The 22,740-nt window shown below is 44.3% G+C and overlaps 1 protein-coding gene across 1 annotated transcript in view; it reads right to left on the bottom strand.

Moving 5' to 3' along the window:
* The window catches only part of LOC126474222 (dorsal-ventral patterning protein Sog), a 511,624-nt gene extending 489,547 nt beyond the window's left edge, over window positions 1–22,077 (bottom strand). Inside the window, exon 1 of the mRNA XM_050101686.1 lies at window positions 21,844–22,077. Within this exon, the coding sequence (XP_049957643.1) occupies window positions 21,844–21,970 (127 nt within the window). The 5' untranslated portion in view covers window positions 21,971–22,077. The remainder of the gene's footprint in view (window positions 1–21,843) is intronic.
* Window positions 22,078–22,740: the final 663 nt, after the last annotated feature.

Raw genomic sequence — 22,740 nt, 5'->3', positions numbered from 1 at the left:
ATGTACTGGTGGATATTGTGTGGTATGACTCCTGTAGTTGATAGTATAATTGATATAATGTCATCTTTATCCTGATGCCACATGTCCTTGACTTCCTCAGCCAGTTGGATGTATTTTTCAATTTTATCTCCTGTTTTCTTTTGTATATTTGTTGTATTGGGTATGGATATTTCGATTAGTTGTGTTAATTTCTTCTTTTTATTGGTGAGTATGATGTCAGGTTTGTTATGTGGTGTTGTTTTATCTGTTATAATGGTTCTGTTCCAGTATAATTTGTATTCATCGTTCTCCGGTACATTTTATGGTGCATACTTGTATGAGGAAACATGTTTTATAAGTTTATGTTGTAAGGCAAGCTGTTGATGTATTATTTTTGCTACATTGTCATGTCTTCTGGGGTGTTCTGTATTTGCTAGTATTGTACATCCACTTGTGATGTAATCTACTGTTTCCATCTGTTGTTTGCAAAGTCTGCATTTATCTGTTGTGGTATTGGGATCTTTAATAATATGCTTGCTGTAATATCTGGTGTTTATTGTTTTGATCCTGTATTGCAATCATGAATCCTTCCATCTCACTGTATATATTGCCTTTTCTTAGCCATGTGTTGGATGCGTCTTGATCGATGTGTGGCTGTGTTAGATGATACGGGTACTTGCCATGTAGTGTTTTCTTTTTCCAATTTACTTTCTTCGTATCTGTTGATGTTATGTGATCTAAAGGATTGTAGAAGTGGTTATGAAATTGCAGTGGTGTAGCCGATTTATTTATATGAGTGATTGCTTTGTGTATTTTGCTAGTTTCTGCTCGTTCTATAAAGAATTTTCTTAAATTGTCTACCTGTCGATAATGTAGGTTTTTTATGTCGATAAATCCCCTTCCTCCTTCCTTTCTGCTTAATGTGAATCTTTCAGTTGCTGAAAGTATGTGATGTATTCTATATTTGTGGCATTGTGATCGTGTAAGTGTATTGAGTGCTTCTAGGTCTGTGTTACTCCATTTCACTACTCCAAATGAGTAGGTCAATATTGGTATGGCGTAAGTATTTATAGCTTTTGTCTTGTTTCTTGCTGTCAATTCTGTTTTCAGTATTTTTTCTGACATTTCATTTCTTATAAATTGTGTTTGCTGTCCGATGTCTTTTCTCAGTTTTTCCTATTCTGATCTGTAGCCTGTGTTGCCATGCTGGTTTTGTGGGTTTCTTCTGTGTGTTGGTTGGTTCTGATCTCTGCCTAGTGTGTATATTTAGTGTAGTGAGTGCTCCTATATAAACCAGTAATCTTAACTCTTCCATAGTTGTGTTTTCATTTATTATGTTGTGTATGATTGTGTTGATAGTTTTTATTGTTGTTTCGACTTGTGGGTTATTTGGCGATCTATGCAAGAATGGTCTAATGTCTGTATTTGTGTCTTTGTATTCTATATATGTCAGCTGAAATTTTTCTTCTATATCTAACATGTGTGTCACTTCGTGTTCTATTTGTGCTTGTTCTGGTGGCTGTCTTAAGATTTCGTTTTCCTCTGACTGTTTAATTGATGCGTGTTGTTCTTTGTTTGTTTGCTGTGGGATGTTTGAGTCCATTACTGTATTTTCTTCTTCTTCTCCTGATTGCACATTATTTTGTTCCAGTATTTGTTGGTTCAAAATGGCTCTGAGCACTATGGGACTCAACTGCTGTGGTCATCAGTCCCCTAGAACTTAGAACTACTTAAAGCTAACTAACCTAAGGACATCACACACATCCATGCCCGAGGCAGGATTCGAACCTGCGACCGTAGCAGTCGCGCGGTTCCGGACTGCGCAACTAGAACCGCTAGACCACCGCGGCCGGCAGTATTTGTTGTATTTGTTGTTTGATGTTTTCTAATTCTGACTGGGGTATCCTGTTATTTTTGATTATTACACGGATCTGATCAGCTAGTCGTCGTTCTGTTAAAAATTTTAATTCTGGGTATCTGGTAATAAATGTTGTGTATACTTGTGATCTGTATCCATTTGTGTTGGTTCCTAGGTAATAACAGAACATGAGGTGTCTGTTAACTTCATCTGACCATCTCATCCTCTGTCTGTTTTCCTTCTAGGGTGGTTGCAGGAAGCATATCCTGCAAAACACCTCTATTTGGATTTGAATCATTTTCCAGTTGGCTAGCAGTGACGTTACCATTGTGGGCGGGCATAGGGTTCAAGCGTCGTCCCCGACCATGACTGCGCTTGTCCGAGGCTTCTTTAGTTCTGTCCTGAACCAACTAATCACAATAAAAGGGGGGTTAGCCCTATTAGTGGTTTGTTCTTTTCGTCGCCTTTTACGACTGGCAGAACATACCGGAGGCCTATTCTTTTCCCGGACCTCCACGGGAATTATTATTATTATTATTATTATTATTATTATTATTATTATTATTACTACAGAGGACAGTCAGCCCTCTGACCGAACACGCTGAGCTATCGCGCAGCCACCGCTAGAGTACTCAGGTGCCCAGTCCACGTTCAAAGACGTTGAGCAGACCCATACTGCTGGTACTGCTTCTTTACTAACACAATTCTTTCCGCGTCCTTTTATACTGGCGGCTGGGCCTCTCCTAACACCTAGTGGTACACAGTGACGTCCGGGCAATTTTGGTCAGATGTTGTAGATGTAGAATACTACACAAAACGGAATTGCCGCCTGGAAATTTGAACCAAGAATGCAAGCAGAAGACGGCTAACAACACTGAATTAGTGCCACTCAGAGTGAAAACAAACTCCCCCGAACGGCGTTATGACGGAGAGAAGAGAGCGCTCGAGTTTTTCACCCGCACACAGAGCACAGTGGTTGGTTTATTCGGAGGCGGCGGCATGACGTAATGACAGGGCTCCCCGGCAGACTGCGGCGCTGACGTCAGCGGCGAGTGTTGTGGCGTCTGCTGCCGGAGACGCGACGCCCGCCGCTCCGAAATAACCGACGCCCGGCGTCGCCGCAGCAGCCGACGCCGGCTGCGTCGCAGGCCGCAGCTGCAGCCTGCAGCCCACATCCTCGTTCTCGCTGCACACACGTTGGCGGTGCTAGGCTCTCTGGACACGCGTGTGCAACACCGACACGACCAGGCGTCTTGTACCGAACGAATTACTGCTCGATTAATAATGTGGTACAGTCATTAAACACCTGGCTCTTCTCAGATCGACCCGTGTCTGCTGAAAAACAATGTGGGTTTATGGGTAAGCCGTTATGCAAACACTCTGTTCTTTCTGCCCAACTCGTTTCGCCGATAGCTCGCCACCATCAGTGGGTTTTCTTCTGTTCTTTTACTTTTCATATTTATTACATGTCATTACTTCATTTTTTTTCCAAGTAGCATATCATGCGTTGTCCACGATTTACGATGTGAACATTACTTTCCTGACAATAAAATTATATGTTTTTCCACCTTGGTAACTGCACGGTCAGCGCGGCGGATTGATGATCGAAGGGGCCAGGGTTCGATTCCCGGCCGGGTCGAAGATTTTCTCCGCTCAGGGACAGCTTGTTACGTTCTCGTTACGTTCGTGTCGTTATGCTTGACATTCCACCACTGAGAAGGATGAATGGGCACGTTCCAGAAAAAATAACACTTTCTATCCGTTAAGTACACTTTAGGTTGGGCCTACTTAATATAAACAGATATCATTGCTATGTTTGGGGGCTAATGAACATAGTTTCTCAATTGTTTTGAGTTTTATTTTGGAATAAATTACCCTCCCCTAGATCTTTATCACTAGGGCTCTACTTAGGGAAATAAGAAGAATGATCAAACACGTCCCATTTGAAACTTGTCTAGATTTCTCGAATTTTTTTTGACAGCATGTTGGCGTGCGCAGTCGTAAAGCGAAACAACGCCGGAATTAATATCACGTCGTTTGATTTGAATGTCAATTAAGACTTCGCTACACTTCGTTGAACTGTTTATTGTACCTCGATCCATCGAATGAACTAGCAGTGCTGCTTCCTTGACTCAAATGGCAGTGCCCGTAATCTCCTTCTGGAAAAACCTTGTAGTGTTTTGCAGGATACTCTGGTGAACTGAACCGTTCTATGGGCTCCTGTTGTATATCTACATTTATACTCGAAAACTATAAGCGGAACCACGAACTTCGTCTGCTGCCGTAGACGGAGTGTAGGTGCCCACCTCAGTTTTTCAGAAGAAAAAGTTAAGTGTATCGATTTCTAACGACAGTCTGTGTCAGAGGGTGTGTGGTAGAATTTAAGGCAGCACTGTTTTAGCTTTCGAAGTAACTACTGGAAGTCTACGTATTTTAGCTATGAAAAATACAGATTCCAAAAACGGATGTATTTTTCGAGTCTAGTGGTCTAAGAAATTTGCTGCTTCTTAGACTTTCCTCCAATACGGCGAAGAACAGGTACAGAGTCTACCATCTGACTTGCTCCAACGTGCGTCTCACAAAGAGCTTGAAGAATTCACGGTTCTCTTGGACGTAACGGTGGGAGTAAATATAGTCCCGTTACTAAAAGATTTTAATGCGGTAAAATTTAGACAGCCGCTCCTAAAGGTCTGCGTACAAATCCATTCATTCGCCCGCCGGACGATCCGATAATAATACAGAGTATTTCTAAACCGAAATGAGACCTGGTAGTGAACAAAAGCACAGTGAGTCGTTGGGCGAGGTGCCGGTCATAATCGAAACGAGACCGTGCGAGCCTGTCCGATCACCCCCGTGCCGGCCGGCCGCCAACAGTTGAGACACCTGCAACGTTGGAACGTGCGGACGCACTCATTCGAGGTGATCCACTGACCACAGTCACCTAGAAAGAACCAAATTGATTACTTTACGACAACAAGCGAACCAAAAGCGCGTTGCTGTTTCTTGCGTAACAATACTATTTCTTCACCTGACGCCATAAATAAGAACTCGATACTCCGGCACTTGCAGGCAGAGCGTCTCATTAATGACATTGCTGTTATTCATATCCTCCCTTTCCAGATACAGTGCCACATGTCGTTACTAAAGAGGTGAAATCGACAGATGTAAAAGTAATTTAAATGATATCCAAATGGAATATTAGGGGGTTGTTACTGTTTACAATGTATAATATTGACGTGAGAGATGACGTTGAAGGCTCCGTGAGACTATTCAGGGACGATGTTGTTCTCCATGGGAAGATTACGAGGCCAGAAGACTGTACCGCAATGGAGAAAGACCTGAAGATGGTCGATGATTGCTGCCGGGACTAGCTAATGACAGCGGACGTAAATAAATGTAACGTACTGATCGTAAACAGGGTAAGAGATCCACTACTATTCGATTACAGTATTGGGGACAAATCACTGGAAACAATAACTACCGTAAAATACAAGGGGGTGTTCAATAAGTAACGCAACATTTTTTCTCCTCGGTCAATTTCGGCAGAAAAATGCAGAATTTGTTGTGGGACATCGTGAAATATTCTCGCTTCATCCCCTATAGTTTCTTGGAGTTCCGTAAGGTAGCGGCTTTATACTACGTAGCCTTCAAAATGGCGTCTTTAACGGAGGTGCGCACCAAGGAGAGAGCTGTCACTGAGTTTCTTTTGATGGAAAAATAGAGCATCATAGATATTCGTAGGCGCTTGGAGAATGTCTAAAGAGACCTGGCAGCGAACAAAACCACGGCGAGTTCTTGGGCGAAGCGTCTGTCACCATCTGAACAAGATCGTGCAAACCTGTCCGATCTCCCGCGTACCAGCTGGCCCCACACAGCTGTGTCTCCTGTCGTTTTGGAACGTGTGGACACACTCTCCTCCATGTTACATGATATGTTTACGAAGGAAATTTAATTTTTAGCTTTAATAGATAGCAAAAAGTTTATGAGCGAGTACGGTGTAGTAAAGTTTTACATGCTCGTTTTGTCGCGCGGGATTAGCCGAGCGGTCTCAAGCGCTACAGTCATGGACTTGTAACACCATAGCTCTAATGCTCTACTGATTTATTTTGCTTTTGTTTCATTTAATGTTACATCGCTGAGCTTCTGTAAATGTATGTGATTGAATCGATAACATAAAACTGTATATTTCTTTCTTTGAACAAACTTTGATGTCATGGTTTGGTTCTATGCAGTCGTTTAAATGCTTTGTCCCATTTGGAGGGAACAAAACTTAATGTATATAATTGTAATTTTGTGTGAATAATTTTTTGTAGAGATGTCAATATGTGTAAATGTTTTGTTTTATTTAATGCATTTGGTTGCTGTTACGTAAATTGCTGATCCTCACTTAGGGTTCTTAGCTAGTTTGTATGTAAGTGGTGTAGTGGTTCCCCTCGGGAACGGAACTGTGTAGCGCGCGCAAACTGTGGTTGGCCTAGGTGGAAAAGGTGGAACTGATAGTCAGTCGGGGACGAGCCAGCAGTTGGGGACGAGCTACGAGTCCGTGCACTGCCATGTAAAAGATGCATATTGTTCTGCTTCCGAGAGAGGCTTTTCCTGCTTCTTTCCAAGGCCTCGGATGGATGGATAAATAGCTGGAACTATTCTGGAATTTGTATCTATCATCGCCACCAAGAAATGGCAGAGTCCAGCAATTCTGTCTGCGAATCCACCTACCAATGCAGTTGCCACCACGTTGCGCAATCACTGTAACGCAATACTATAACGATGTACAGTGAAGGATCAGCTTAATGGATGTGTTAATGTGCTCAAATATATGGTAATTTATGTCTGAATTTATGTACCTACCTTGATTTTTCTCCTCATCATAACACCTCTCAGGTTCCTCTCCGTTTGAACTAAAGTGATATCCGAGTGTCCTTACCAAAAAAAATTAAAGCCTAGAGTTTTGCTAATTAATGCCTCTTGAACGTAGTAAAAAGAAAGTTAAAGTTAATGTGTCAAGAGAGTGAGGAGTGAGTTTAAGTAAATGTTGTTTGCTGAAAATAATTTTCCTATTAAAACTGCTATTTAAAGTGCTGTTGCTAAATTCAAAATTAAAAGTTCTTAAGACTGAGGCTTATAAAACAAATGATCACATTGTTGTCTGTAGTAAATTCTAAAAGGTGAGTCAGTTTCTTGCAATTTGGTCAGTATTGTGTTTCGCTGTAGTAAAAGTGAGAAAGCTGCAGTTGTGAAACGTTATATACTCATGTTTGCTAAGTGTTTGTCTATCTTGTGTGTTAGAAGTGCATATTAATAGTAATGTTATAAAGTCCATTCACTTTATGTAAGCCTGAAAGTAATAGGGTGTTTCGGTATCCCTTATAATTTTGCAAATAGTTTGTGCTGCTCCAGTTGTTAGCTTCAATCTTAAAACATATGTGTGTGTATCAGAGTTCACTGCACTCGCGTGTGGCCAAGTCTAGGTTGTGTTTGTCCGTTATAGTTACTTATACCTACTTTCTTAAACGAGAATGTTAATCATTCTCTTGCCTAGTTAGGCTGGCGACCGTTTTCTTTATACGTTAAACAGTGCAGATAGGCAAAAATCTTGTTTGTTACCGTTCGAATATTTACGTAATTCTGACTTTCCATTTCCGATAAGCCACCTCCGTTAGGTACAACACGGTCAACATAACAAAATTCCTCTCAGAGGGTAACACTGCTCTGTTGCTTTGTACCATAATTGCTTTTACAAAATAGTTTTATGTCACAACCTGTTTCTAGCATTGAGGTTATGGTATACTAGTAGCAGACGGGAGTGTTATAGACTGGGCGTCTGGTCCCTGCGGAGGTTCGAGTCCTCCCTCGGGCATGGGTGTGTGTGTTTGTCCTTAGGATAATTTAGGTTAAGTAGTGTGCAAGCTTAGGGACTGATGACCTTAGCAGTTAAGTCCCATAAGATTTCACACACATTTGAACATTTTTGAACATGCTCGTTTTGGTGGCTAAGTAAATAGCGGGGTTTTAAATCCATGACGTCTAAACTTGTGTAAAATGGTCGCTGTATTGTGTGTTTGCTTTCACGTTCACCCAGTTTCACGCAACAACCATGATTGCCTGACAGTCCTAACTGTAATGGAGGAAATTATACAGGATGATTCAAAATTCCTATTACAGGCTTCTACCGATTGTAGAGCGATCTTACTAGATGAAGTTCTGATAAGGAACTCATGTCTGGAGATGTACCGTTTGGATGTAAAATCAATTTGAAGATTGGATCACTTTCAAATCTTCCGCTTCACGGTATGCACGCAAGCTGAGAAGAGAACGTCGTCGTCAGTTCCTGTTGTAATAACACCTTCGTCTAACTGCAGAAAAGCCCGCTAGAAATTGGTAACTTTGAAACTAGGCGTGTTGGCTGTGATGGTTCGCGGATGCGCTGCACCCTCAACTTTGAAGAGGATGTCTTTCGTCACGCAGAGGAGACAAGAACAGGAAACACGGCCAATGGCATGGGCTCCTACAGCAAACAGGTCAGAGATCATTGTCTCTGATATGAGTGAACCGTGATGTGGTAGATTTAAAAATGTTCCGATCTTCAAACTGATTTTACATCCAAATAGTACATTTCCGGACACGTGTTTCTTATCAAATCTTCACCACTTCCACAGCCCCCAGAAGCGTATAACAGGAAGTTTGAATCATCCTGTACTTCTGTAAACGATGAGGGTGTAGTAACTTGAAAGTTAGCTCATGGAGGAATAAATTCTATAGAACCATAAATCGGGACTGGCTGCAGTTTCGTCCCAAATCTACGTCCCCTGTGGTATTTTTTAAAAATATTTTCAACATGGCTGCACTACAGCAATGGTTACAGAATATCAGGTGAACGGGACAGCCAACAAGTTGTAATAAATTCTGGTTTTCACCTAACCTAACCATAGTTTCTACAGACGTAAACTCGTCTTCTTCAGAAGGACTGCACGTTAGCAAACAGTCAATAAAGCGATCTAACATCTCCGCATGAAGTGTGTCGGCAATGATCTGTGAATCCATTTGTAAGAGTTAAGGCCCCTAAAATCAATTGATGTGACAAGCCCCTGATTTTAGAGGCCTTAACTTTTACAAATGGATGCACGGATCGTTTCCGACACACTTCATGCAGAGATGTTGGATCGCTTTACTAACGGACTGTTTGTTAATGTGACGTTTGTTTCTAGTCCTTCTTCAGAAGACGGATTTACGTCCGTTGAAACCATGGTTAAGGTTAACTTAAAACTAGTTGGCCGTTTTATTCATCTGCTCCACTGTGGGTTGAAAAATGGTTCAAATGGCTCTGAGCACTATGGGACTCAACTGCTGAGGTCATTAGTCCCCTAGAACTTAGAACTAGTTAAACCTAACTAACCTAAGGACATCACAAACATCCATGCCCGAGGCAGGATTCGAACCTGCGACCGTAGCGGTCTTGCGGTTCCAGACTGCAGCGCCTTTAACCGCACGGCCACTTCGGCCGGCTCCACTGTGGGTCGTTCCGTTGGCGTCTGGCGCCCGGATGGCAGGAAGTGGTTTAGCGAAGGGCAGGTTAAGCGGACAGAAATCCGCATGTCAGGGGGGGAGAAGTCGGGGTGGGCACGAGTCCCGAACAACGGGAGAGGGCGCTTAGTGCTCTGCACGTACTCGAGCATAATGCCGCGCAGTCTCTCGCCGTTCGTTAGTGGCAGCTTCCAGGGTCTCGGGAATTCCGACTGTCTGTCTGTGTCTGCCTCTTTCTTTCTGTCTTGCAGCTGAGCCACGTGTGGCAGTCGATTACTGGAATTGGTGCGCTTCAAATGGTTCAAATGGCTCTGAGCACTATGGGACTTAACTTCTGAGGTTATCAGTCCCCTAGACGTAGAATTACTTAAACCTAACTAACCTAAGGAAATCACAAACATCCATGCCCGAGACAGTATTCGAACCTGCGACCGTAGCGGTTGCGCGGTTCCAGACTGTAGCGTCTAGAACCCCTCGGCCACCCCGGCCGGCTTTGGTGCATTTCAAGCATAGTATGACCATAAGACTGAGTTCATCAAACGAGGTTGAATTCTTAGCCGTTACGTCCCGCACATCCCGTGGCTTAAGTTCCGGGGATGAAGATGTAATTGGCGTGTCATATATTTACACTCTATGATCACATCAATTGTTTACCGCCGCACACAGTGACAACTGAGACATATGCAGGGTAGTCACAAACAATCTGATGAGCCTGTAAGGATATTGCAGGCTAGGTTGTGCTACTAAACAAATGTTAAGAAAAAAAACTATACGTTGCGCCCTTTCCGAGTTAATTAGCATTGAAGTTAGGTAATCCAGCCACTGCGAGCACAGATTCAAGCGGTCCGCCAGAGGAGGTGTCACCAAACGTTTTCTCCGTTTGCTTTTCTAAAACCGAACAAGATAGCGACACAAAAACTGGACATTGCACAGTAATAAGGATGGAATCCGAGCCAAAGGCAGAGCAGTCTCGTGCCCATCACTTACGCTGTGAGAACAACTGATCCTAATTGTATCTGGTGGACCGCTTTAACTTCCGGTCGCAACGGCCTGATTAACTAACTTCAGTGCTAATTAACTCGGAAGCGGGGCAACGTATCGAATTTCTTAATAACAATTATTTCTTGACACAGCCTACCATGCAACACCCTTACAAGCCTCTCAGACTGTTTCTGACCACCCGGCATAAATCAGCATTATTTCAATTGTAGAAACAAGTAAGAGTGCTCAAAGCGAAAAAAAGCAGCCAGCTCTGCAGCCATTGAATACACAGCGGAGGTAGCCCCTTGCCACTTTCCTAACCCATACAACGCAGAGTGAAAGAAATTGGTACACCTGCCTAATATCGTGTAGGGCCACCTCGAGTACGCAGAAGTTCCGCAACACGACGTGGTATGGACTCGACTAATGTCTGAAGTAGTGATGGAGGGAATTGACACTATGAATCCAGCAGGGCTGTTCATAAATCCTGAGAGTACGAGGGGTAGAGATCTCTTCTGAACAGCACGTAGCAAGGCATCCCAGATATGCTGAATAACGTTCATGTCTGGGGAGTTTCGTGGTCAGCAGAAGTGTTTCAACTCAGAAGAGTTGTTCCTGGAGCCACTCTGTAGCAATTCTGGGCGCGTGGGGTAACACATTGTCCTGCTGGAATTGCCCAAGTCCGTCGGAATGCACAATGGACATGAATGGATGCTAGTGATCGGACAGGTTGCTTACTTACGTATCACTTGTTACAGCCTTATCTAGATGTATCAAGCGTCCCATATCACTCCAACTGCATACACCCCATACCATTACAGAGCCTTGTCCCCTGCTGACATGTAGGGTCCATGGATTTACGAGGTTGTCTCCATACCGTACACGTCCATCCGCTCTATACAATTTGAAACGAAACTCGTCCGACCAGGCAACATGTTTCTAGTCATCAACAGGCCAATGTCGGAGTTGACGGGCCCAGGAGAGGCGTAAAGCTTTGTGTCGTGCAGTCATCAAGTGTACACGATTGGGCCTTCAGCTCCGAAATCCCATATCGATGATGTTTCTTTGGATGGATCGCACGCTGACACTTGTTGATGGCCCAGCACTGAAATCTCCAGCAATTTGCGAAAGGATTGTACTTATGTCATTTTGAACGATTCTCTTCACTCGTCGTTGGTCCTGTTCTCACAGGATCTTTTCCCGGCCGCAGCGATGTCGGAGATTCGATGTTTTTCCGGATTCCTGATATTCACGGCACTTTTTAAATGGTCGTACGGGAAAATTCCCACTTCATCGCTACCTCCGAGATTTTGTGTCACGTCGCTCGTGCGCCGACTATAACACCGCCTTCAAACTCACTTAAATCTTGATAACCTGCCACTGTAGCAGCAGTAACCGATCTAACAACTGCGCCAGACTTTTGTCTTATACAGGTGTTGCCGACCGCAGCGCCGTATTCTGCCTGTTTACATCTCTCTGTATTTGAGTACCAATGCCTGTACCAGTTTCTGTGGCGCTTCAGTGTATTTATCGAATGTCTCTCAGCGAAAATGAGAAACAGCGCCGATCCGTGTTTAAAAACGGAATAAAGTATGAGCTACGTAGTGAGAGAGAACAGTATTTTAAGGACCTTCTGTTACAGGTTCCTAGAGTATGCTGCAGTTCGTATCATCATAACTATCCCAGAAAGATCAGCGCGGGTTGAGAAAAGCCACTCGTGTGAAATACACACTACATTTTTTCACACACTACGTCTCGTAAATAGCACATGTAAGTGAAGAGGTACATATTTTCCCCCTTGATTTTCTGAAGGTTTTGGCACTGTACCACTATGTCTTCTAATAAACAAACTACGATCACATCTATCTTTACAGACATCTGATCGGTCCAAAAATATATTTTACTAAAGGAATCTAATACATTATACTGGACAGCGAATGATCAGTGGGAAGGGAAGTTGCGTGCTCGAGAGAAAGGCTTTAGCCAGACCGCTAACATTCTCATTACACAAAAGAGCCAGTAGCATTATTAAAAAAAAAAAAAAAAAAAAAAATGCTCTGAGCACTATGGGACTTAACATCTGAGGTCGTCAGTTCCCTAGACTTAGAACTACTCAAACCTAACTACCCTAAGAACATCACACACATCCATGATGCCCGGGGCAGGATTCGAACCTGTGACCGTAGCAGCAGCGCGGTTCTGGCCTGAAGCGCATAGAGCTGCTCGGTCACAGCGACCGGCTAGCATTATCAGATTGGTCGCTGACGACACTTATCTAAACGCAAGTGTCGGCACTGGATTGCCGCAAAGAAACGTAGAACGACCGAGGCAATGCTTACCGTCGGCTTAGTGAATGGCAGATCTCGTTACAAGCAGCAAATGTGGGATAACGCCGATGATAAAGAGAAAGAACTCGATAGCTTGCGATTAAAAGATTAGTGGTACATCTATGTAATCAATCACTTTGTTTGAACATCTATGGGTAAATCATCACAGCGGTGAAAAATCAAGCGGCCGCGTCAAATGTGTTGCAGGTAAGGCGAAGAGGGGACTCGGGTACGTTTCCGGAAAGTCTGCAGCTACCTAAATGCTCCTCGCCCAGTGTACAGTGCGTGGCGGAGGGTACATCGTACCAACATTATCAACCGTCTTTCCTTTTCCATTCACGCAGTGAGAGAGGAGAAAATGATTTATATTCCACTAGGCGTAAATCTCTCTTATTTTATTCTCGTATTCCTTACGCATGGTATTTGTTGGTGGCAGCGTAACAGCTGCGCTGTCATCTTCGAAAACGGATTCTCTACATCTACTCAGTAGAGGTTCGCGACAACTATGTCACATTTATTTCATGGAGTCCCGAGCATTTCTGTTAAACCTTCGAACCGGATATCCCGACTTGTTACAACCCTAGAAGCGCACCTATGAAGTCATCTGCTGTCTGTTTTCATGCCTGTTTGATAAGCTGTCCAAACACTGGAGCAATATTCGAGCATTGGTTACACAAGCACCATGTGTGCTATTTCCATGACAGATGTGAGGCAATTTCCCAGAACCCTCCCAACAAATCTAAATCTTCCATTGTTATTCTCATTATTCATTTTACGTGATATTTCCATTTAATACCACTTTTTAGTATTACCTTAAATACTTACATGTTGTGAATAACTCAAGATATTCACTAATATGTTGAATAAAACATCTTTATTAAAGGCACTACCGGTTTCGTAAGTTTAAATTAGATCACTAGGTGCAAGACTGAATAAGAAAAGAAGACAGAGTCTGCAGTTAGTATTACATGAAGACCACATGACCGTGATAAAAAAGTGTCCGGAAGACTGAATACTTACATGAAGTGGTCAATCCAGTTTTATGGTCCGATTCCAACCCGTTCTTTAAAATTTGACAAATTTCGAAAAAAGCGATAGTTATGGATTACAAACGCGGCATGAACTACATACCATGAACACATGGTATTTGAGAAAAAGTATAAAAAGCACTAGAGGGAAGGGGGAAGGGAGGACAAGTACAGAGTAAACAGTACCTCAGGTGAGGCCGCGCCGGGACGGAACGCTGCGGATGCCGTGCGCGGACTGACTGGATATCAAAAAGCGGCACATGCGCGAAAGCGTGAATAATTTCCGATAAACTTCAACGGAGTCGAGTGTAAAAAATTAAACGTATTTATAAAAATAGCAATTGTAAAGCGAATAACTCAGACATAGGGAAAAAAGACTAGAACCTATTATGAGCCGTTTATAAACACAACTTTTAAAATTAAAGAAATCCTTACAAATTGTTACAATTCTTAACTTTTTTACAAAAATTATTGAAAATGATTAAAAAGGGAAAATAGTCCTTGTGGAGGCATCAAGGAAGAGGACGTAAGAGGGAAAGGGTTGATGCACCAGGCTATTCTTTGCCCAAATGGCTTTATGCCTTAATTCAGTTTGAGAGCCGGCCGCGTGACGGAGCGATTCTAGACGCTTCAGTCCAGAACCGCGCTGTTGCTACGGTCGCGGGTTCGAATCCTGCCTCGGGCATGGATGTGTGTGATGTCCTTAGGTTAGTTAGGTTTAAGTAGTTCTAAGTCTAGGGGGGGACTGATGACCTCAGATATTAAGTCCCATAGTGCTTAGAGCCCCCTTCCCCCCCCCCCCCCCTTTTTTAGGTTGAGAATTAAGTGTTTCGTTTCCAGATTTCCTTAATGCATGAAAGATCTGCATCTCTTCCAAGATGTTAGGAACGTTACCCTTGCGATCCGTGTGCAAAATTGTAAGACCTGGTGTAATACCAGAGACTGAGTGAGCCGTTTCGCATAAATGTGAATTCAAGCACAACTGGAACCGAACCAGAAGTATGTTCCTTAAACCCAACTTCAAAGGACGTTCCTGTTTGGCCTATATACTTACACTGGCAATCATCACAGGTAATGTTGTAAACACAGGGAGAGGACGATACGGGAGCCCCAAAAGTCGCAGGTGTTTATAACATCACTATGATGATTCAAATGGTTCAAATGGCTCTGAGCACTATGGGACTTAACATCTATGGTCATCAGTCCCCTAGAACTTAGAACTACTTAAACCTAACTAACCTAAGGACATCACACACATCCATGCCCGAGGCAGGATTCGAACCTGCGACCGTAGCGGTCACGCGGTTCCAGACTGAAGCTGCTAGAACCGCTCGGCCACACCGGCCGGCTGCGCACAAGGCGCAAGACATTAGCACGCCCGTAGCGCGCGGCCTAAATAAAACCCTGCAGAAGACACCAGTGCCACAAATTCCAGATTGCTGGTCAAATGTTGGGAATCCTTACGATGCCAGCATAGAAGCCGCCATCGAACAAATTCAGGGACGCGATGCAAGTGTTGGAACAGGAAGGTACAGTTCGCACACTGCCCGTAAATGCAGAATACCGGTTACTGAGAAAGTCTGTGCAAAAATTCTGTCTCCTTCGAGATATTCGTCTCGTATGTATCAGGAAAGGGATATTTATTTATTTAAAAGGTTTCATGGGTCCGTGCGAGCCACAGCCACGTGGTCATGGAACGAGATAGTACATAGAAAGTTTATAAAAACAGGAATAAAAATTTTCAAAATGTGAGAGCCACACCATAAGCTGTGGCCGAACCACTTTTCAGCAGAATCGTTTACTGCAGGAGTGATAGTCACGAAAGATATGCAGGAGATCCTGTGTGTGCCGGCCGGAGCGGCCGTTCGGTTCTAGGCGCTACAGTCTGGAGCCGAGCGGCCGCTACCGTCGCAGGTTCGAATCCTACCTCGGGCATGGATGTGTGTGATGTCCTTAGGTTAGTTAGGTTTAATTAGTTCTAAGTTCTAGGCGACTGATGACCTCAGAAGTTATGTCGTATAGTGCTCAGAGCCATTTGAACCAACCAGATCCTCTGTGCAGTTTGGAAGATAGGGGAACCGTTTTGATCTGCCAGGAAGTTTCAAGTGCGCGCGCACACAGATGCAGAGTGAAAATTCGTTCTGAAATAACACTGTGCTTTTAAAAGATTTTCTCGTCAGAAACCGTATACATTACGTTTTGTTGTAATTAAGTGTTAATTTGTTCTGTGAACGTCACTAGTTCATGTTACCGACTACTCCTTTGGTTTCATCACTTATGCTACGCGAATGGAACAATAGAGTATAAAACCGTTGATACTGGCACACACGATCCTTCGCAATTTACTGTACAGCAGCTTGCGTTGTATGTATGCACTTTCAGACCCTACAGATACACGGGTAACACAGTGAAATAGCGACGATTACTCTTGAAGGCCGCCGGCTCTCCTTGCACAGAGGGCCGCAGTCTCCTGCTGCGTGTGACCGACAGCCCACAACTAAAGGCAGACTACGTGCAATGAGTCGTTAACCAATATAGAAGTACCTACTGCTTACATATGGATTACTTAAGAGGAACATAAATACACAAAACGCAGAAAATTGGCGAGCGTGTCATAGAGTACACGCAGGGGGCGAAATTAGCAACGACACGAATTATACACTCCTGGAAATGGAAAAAAGAACACATTGACACCGGTGTGTCAGACCAACCATACTTGGTCCGGACACTGCGAGAGGGCTGTACAAGCAATGATCACACGCACGGCACAGCGGACACACCAGGAACCGCGGTGTTGGCCGTCGAATGGCGCTAGCTGCGCAGCATTTGTGCACCGCCGCCGTCAGTGTCAGCCAGTTCGCCGTGGCATACGGAGCTCCATCGCAGTCTTTAACACTGGTAGCATGCCGCGACAGCGTGGACGTGAACCGTATGTGCAGTTGACGGACTTTGAGCGAGGGCGTATAGTGGGCATGCGGGAGGCCGGGTGGACGTACCGCCGAATTGCTCAACACGTGGGGCGTGAGGTCTCCACAGTACATCGATGTTGTCGCCAGTGGTCGGCGGAAGGTGCACGTGCCCGTCGACCTGGGACCGGACCGCAGCGACGCACGGATGCACGCCAAGACCGTAGGATCCTACACAGTGCCGTAGGGGACCGCACCGCCACTTCCCAGCAAATTAGGGACACTGTTGCTCCTGGGGTATCGGCGAGGACCATTCGCAACCGTCTCCATGAAGCTGGGCTACGGTCCCGCACACCGTTAGGCCGTCTTCCGCTCACGCCCCAACATCGTGCAGCCCGCCTCCAGTGGTGTCGCGACAGGCGTGAATGGAGGGACGAATGGAGACGTGTCGTCTTCAGCGATGAGAGTCGCTTCTGCCTTGGTGCCAATGATGGTCGTATGCGTGTTTGGCGCCGTACAGGTGAGCGCCACAATCAGGACTGCATACGTCCGAGGCACACAGGGCCAACACCCGGCATCATTGTGTGGGGAGCGATCTCCTACACTGGCCGTACACCACTGGTGATCGTCGAGGGGACACTGAATAGTGCACGGTACATCCAAACCGTCATCGAACCCATCGTTCTACCATTCCTAGACCGGCAAGGGAACTTTCTGTTCCAACAGGACAATGCACGTCCGCATGTATCCCGTGCCACCCAACGTGCTCTAGAAGGTGTAAGTCAACTACCCTGGCCAGCAAGATCTCCGGATCTGTCCCCCATTGAGCATGTTTGGGACTGGATGAAGCGTCGTCTCACGCGGTCTGCACGTCCAGCACGAACGCTGGTCCAACTGAGGCGCCAGGTGGAAATGGCATGGCAAGCCGTTCCACAGGACTACATCCAGCATCTCTACGATCGTCTCCATGGGAGAATAGCAGCCTGCATTGCTGCGAAAGGTGGATATACACTGTACTAGTGCCGACATTGTGCATGCTCTGTTGCCTGTGGCTATGTGCCTGTGGTTCTGTCAGTTTGATCATGTGATGTATCTGACCCCAGGAATGTGTCAATAAAGTTTCCCCTTCCTGGGACAATGAATTCACGGTGTTCTTATTTCAATTTCCAGGAGTGTAACTACGAAGTCTTTCGCGAAGGATTTGTTGCATTAATCGCTCGCTAGTCACGTTAATTCTCTGTAAGATTTCAACAATATCCAGCATTGTCTTCTTCTGGAAGGATTCTGACAGTCAAAGAAGCAACAGAATCACACATACGTGAAAGACGCAATATCGCATTGACGCCGATTGTGAAAAGTCATGCGCAACGTCTTTGTTTTCTCCACAACATAAAGTACGGGACATACTCCTACGCTGTCTTTCAATATCGCGTAAATTACGGCTCATGTTAAACGGACTGGGGTTAAGACCATCTTTCGGCCGCTTAAGGAAATAAAAAATGTTGCTCACTGTATAGTCCCAGGTGTTCACAATATTCCTTGTGAACGTGGCAGCAGCTACGTGGGGCCGGCCGTAGTGGCCGAGCGGTTCTAGGCGCTACAGTCTGGAACTGCGCGACCGCTACGGTCACAGGTTCGAATCCTGCCTCGGGCATGGATGTGTGTGATGTCCTTAGGTTAAGTTAGGTTTAAGTGGTTCTAAGTTCTAGGGGACTAATAACCTCAGCAGTTGAGTCCCATAGTGCTCAGAGCCATTTTTTGAGCTACGTGGGACAGCCTATCCTATTAGAACAACTTCCCAGTGCTGAACCGAACGTCAGCCGGCCATTAGGTTCACAATTCTAGAAAAATCTTCTATTTCTTAATAAGTAAAAGGCGTTGTTTGAGCAGAACCGGATTTTAACGCAGGCTTCAAACTACTGCAGTTCTATCACGAAAGAAGCTGTAGAAATTAGTATATGCAGCAAGAACACTAATAGAAATATGATCTACGCACTCAGAATTGCTTGGAAGTGGACACTGGATGCCGACAGACTGCGAAAGTAGTTTGCCTCTTATTTTACATCGTGATGGAAACAAGTACGCTGTGGATAGTGTTTCATCGTTGGCGCCATTGTAATCTTTGGTCGCAGTAGGCAACACAACATCACTTACACCTGTGAGATTTCGTCATTTCTTCGACAGCGAGTTGCTTTCCCGACAAAAACAATGATGAGTATTATCGAAAGCTCGGATTTTTATTGAGAATTAAAGCGAAGCACGGGACGAGAACACTATCCAACGAGACGAGCTGTTATTACTAAGAGACCACCGACGCAAGGATCCCTTCATAGCTAACCGTAATGTGACAAACTTAAAGAGATGGCTATGAGCAGCTTCACGTAGGAAGCGTAACATAAATGAGAAGTTATTCCGTTAGCTGAATAAATGACCCACCCTGGCGTTTCAGGATGACCTGCTCTGCGTGGGAGATTACAAGAGAATTCTCGCTCTACCTACACGTCGCCTATCTTACTACGCCCTGTCAACGCAGCGGTACAAAGAACTAACTTGTTTCACCGGTGTACAAACACACAGTACACATTTTTCCCCAAATCAATGACATTTGTATTTCCGCAAGGATGACATGGCAGAAATTATGTAGTATATGCCGCGCACATGGCAGGCGATCCGGGAGTCCGTACAAACAAAAATCAAAGTCATTCTTGACAGATGTTAGTATACAACATCAAAGATGCGGGTCATAAAAGGCAACTCTGCACCCGTGGCTTGCACATTATAAAAGTTCGATCTCGTCTCATTCATTCCATTTCGAGAGGAATCAATATTAGGAATAAGAACACTCTTCATAAAGAAACGTACTGACTTTGATGCAGAAAGATGTTCAATATTTAGAAACGCTTGTTTTAAATAGCTTACCAACAATCACAAAATGTGTAGCTGATAATAAACTACAGTTTAGGAGGAGCATAAAGGGTTTATTGATAGTCAACATCTACTTCACTGAGGAATTTCTTAGCACGACCATCGATGTACTTATCGTCAGCTATGATGTGAATGCTACATAATATATGAAAATGGCGCAGCTTCAGTGCAATAATGCAATCTGAGTAAATAAGCCTCCCAAACTATTTTAATCTGGGATTACACAAAATTAAATGCAGTTAATGTGTGAATGAAATATGATTGTATAAAGATATAGACTTCACTACTTTCTGCAGGACTGTCTGACTTAGAATCTTTTATTGATAGTATGTATCATGTTTGTGTAACATGTTCCACATTCTCGGAAATCTCTCACTATGGGTCTACGGATCGAAGAGGATATCTAATCTAATCTTACAATCGCTGCAGACGAAAACAACCCAGCTGATTGCAATCATCAGTCAACTGAAGTACATGCGTGTTCCTATAGACAACCGCTCTAGTGCCGTAATGTCATTGCGTCTTCTGCGTTGTTAAAAGATTAGAGTACAAGGAAAAAATTCAGCAACCGCGAGAGTAAAAATGTCTATTAACAGGGCACACGGCATAACTGTGGAACAAAGTTAATTTTTCACCTTCTTGTGCGTATATACGTATTTCGCTTATATCTTGGAATGTTTGTACCTAATAGTATATTCGAAGTTGCACTATTGTATAACTCAAAACACTATAAGAGAGAATGCCTCTACAAACGATGTAAATCATCGAACCTTAATTCTGTTCACAAGGCAACGACAATAGAAAAACAAGTCTCAGAGAGCACCAGTGATGCCACAGTGAAACATTCGACATCTCTATTCCTTGCAGAAGCCTTAACTTTGCCAGAAACTGGGAGTCGCGGAAACGATAGCATTGGTTCAGTGGCGAGCTGTTTACGCGGTTCACGATGTAAACAAACATGACGTCGTTATATGTTTTATGTTTGCATGTCTTTCACGATTGCTAAACCATCGCTGCAATGTTCGGAAACACGATTTACAACCGGCGAAACTAATTATTGCCTACATTTTACAAATTACAGGAAAGTGCGTATTAGAGGGTTCTGTACGCTGAGGTTGCCTTCACACAGTTACACGGTAAGGAACAATTGCTTGCATAGCAACTCCTCAAGTCAAAAAAAAGTTTTCGGAGTCCAAAAGCGTGTAATACGTATTATTGGTGGAGTAAATTCACGGACGTCCTGTAGAAACCTCTGCAAAGAACTGGGTATACTAACTACTGCCTCTCAGTATACTTACTCCTTAATGAAATTTGTCCTAAATAATATCTCTTTTTCCAACAAACAGCTCAGTTCATACATACAATACCAGGAACAAAAATGATCTGCACAAGGACTTAAAAGCACTTCCTTTAGTTCAAAAAGGGGTCCACTACTCAGGAACACTCATCTTCAATAATTTGCCAGCAAACATAAAAAAATCTAGTTACAAATAAAGATCAGTTTAAAAGGAGCCTGGAAGACTTACTAGTGGCCAACTCCTTCTACTCCACTTACGAATTTTTTAATAGAAACAAATGATGTATGTATTCATACTATTAGTATTGTTATTTCGTTTTTTTTTATTTTAAAATTGACATGTTCCACATCCACGAGGATCTCCTCAGCACGGATCTATGGAACGAAAAACAAATCTAATCTAATCTCTGCAAAAAATCGTTATCTGTCTTATTTCCACTTCTCGATTCCAGTATGTTAGACCATAACAAACTGTGTATTCCATTACGAAATATGGCGGTTAAAAATTTCCCAACAACTATGTTTTGTCGGCACGTTACCTTACAACACACTTTTGTTGAATGAAATAATCCTCATAAACACTACACAGTTGAGGCGGTATTTTGTTTACCAACACCTCAAGATCGTCTCTAGTCAGACCCATTATCGACAGTCATTTCTACATTTTCATTTCTGACTGTCGATAATGCGCTTTTCCCGAAACGAATACTGGTGCAGCAATTTGGTATTTAGGAAGATGACAACCACGAAAAATTTGTAAGTTGTTCTTGTGAATGGTATCAGCAAAATGTCTGACTGCCCAGATTTAGTGGTATTTGTAGTAAGGACTCCTGTCAGTCTAAGAAATCTTTGGTATCTCCTACTGATCAAGCCAGTTATGAATGAAGTACATTTTGCATTACTGTGCGTTTTTTTCAGACGAACTGCAGCATATGCTAACGACGAATCGGAGCGTGTCACTGCGCGCACCGCAAGAGTACAGCACTCAGCGTCAAACAGCAGTGTTTGTTTACGTGCGTACCTGAGGCCCTGGTGATGCGGCGGTCATCGCTGGAGATGGGCAGCTGGGCGGCGCCGGCCCTGCGCACGGCGGCCGAGGCGACGCCGCTCAGTAGCAGCAGGGTCAGCGCGAGCGTAGCGGCTTGCATGTTGCGGCGGCAGCCCGCCGGGTCGTGTGTGTGTGTGTGTGTGTCGCGCCTGCGTGTGTCCGCCTCTGGCTGCGTCTGCTCGGACCGATGCGTCCCGTGTCGCGTCGCGCTGCGCACTGACGGCGGAGCCCACGCCGCCGCGATCGTCGCCTGTCTTCCCCCACCACCTCCGCCGCGGGCTGGCGCCACGCTGCGTGGTGGGGCAGGGGAACCCGCGTCAGCGCCTCCGCTTTCGGCGCCGCGTCGCGGTCGTCCTCTGTTCGACGCCCGGAGCTTACATCTCTGTTCGTATTGAAATATTCCGCCAACTATTGTTGCAGACTAGCGAACAATACCCGCCATCGGTTATTCTTTGGAGTACATCTACAACTACATGATTACTCTGCAATTCACATTTAAGTGCTTGGCAGAGGGTTCATCGAACCACAATCATACTATCTCTCTACCATTCCACTCCCGAACAGCGCGCGGGAAAAACGAACACCTAAACCTTTCTGTTCGAGCTCTGATTTCTCTTATTTTATTTTGATGATCATTCCTACCTATCTAGGTTGGGCTCAACAAAATATTTTCGCATTCGGAAGAGAAAGTTGGTGACTGGAATTTCGTAAATGGATCTCGCCGCGACGAAAAACGTCTTTGCTTTAATGACTTCCATCCAAACTCGCGTATCATAGCTGCCACACTCTCTCCCCTGTTACGTGATAATACAAAACGAGCAGCCCTTTTTTGCACCCTTTCGATGTCCTCCGTCAATCCCACCTGAGAAG

Source organism: Schistocerca serialis, chromosome 4 (genome assembly GCF_023864345.2).
Source record: "Schistocerca serialis cubense isolate TAMUIC-IGC-003099 chromosome 4, iqSchSeri2.2, whole genome shotgun sequence".
Taxonomy (NCBI): domain Eukaryota; kingdom Metazoa; phylum Arthropoda; class Insecta; order Orthoptera; family Acrididae; genus Schistocerca; species Schistocerca serialis.
Note: the sequence above shows the minus strand (reverse complement) of the source record. Positions and strands in the feature narration are given on the sequence as shown.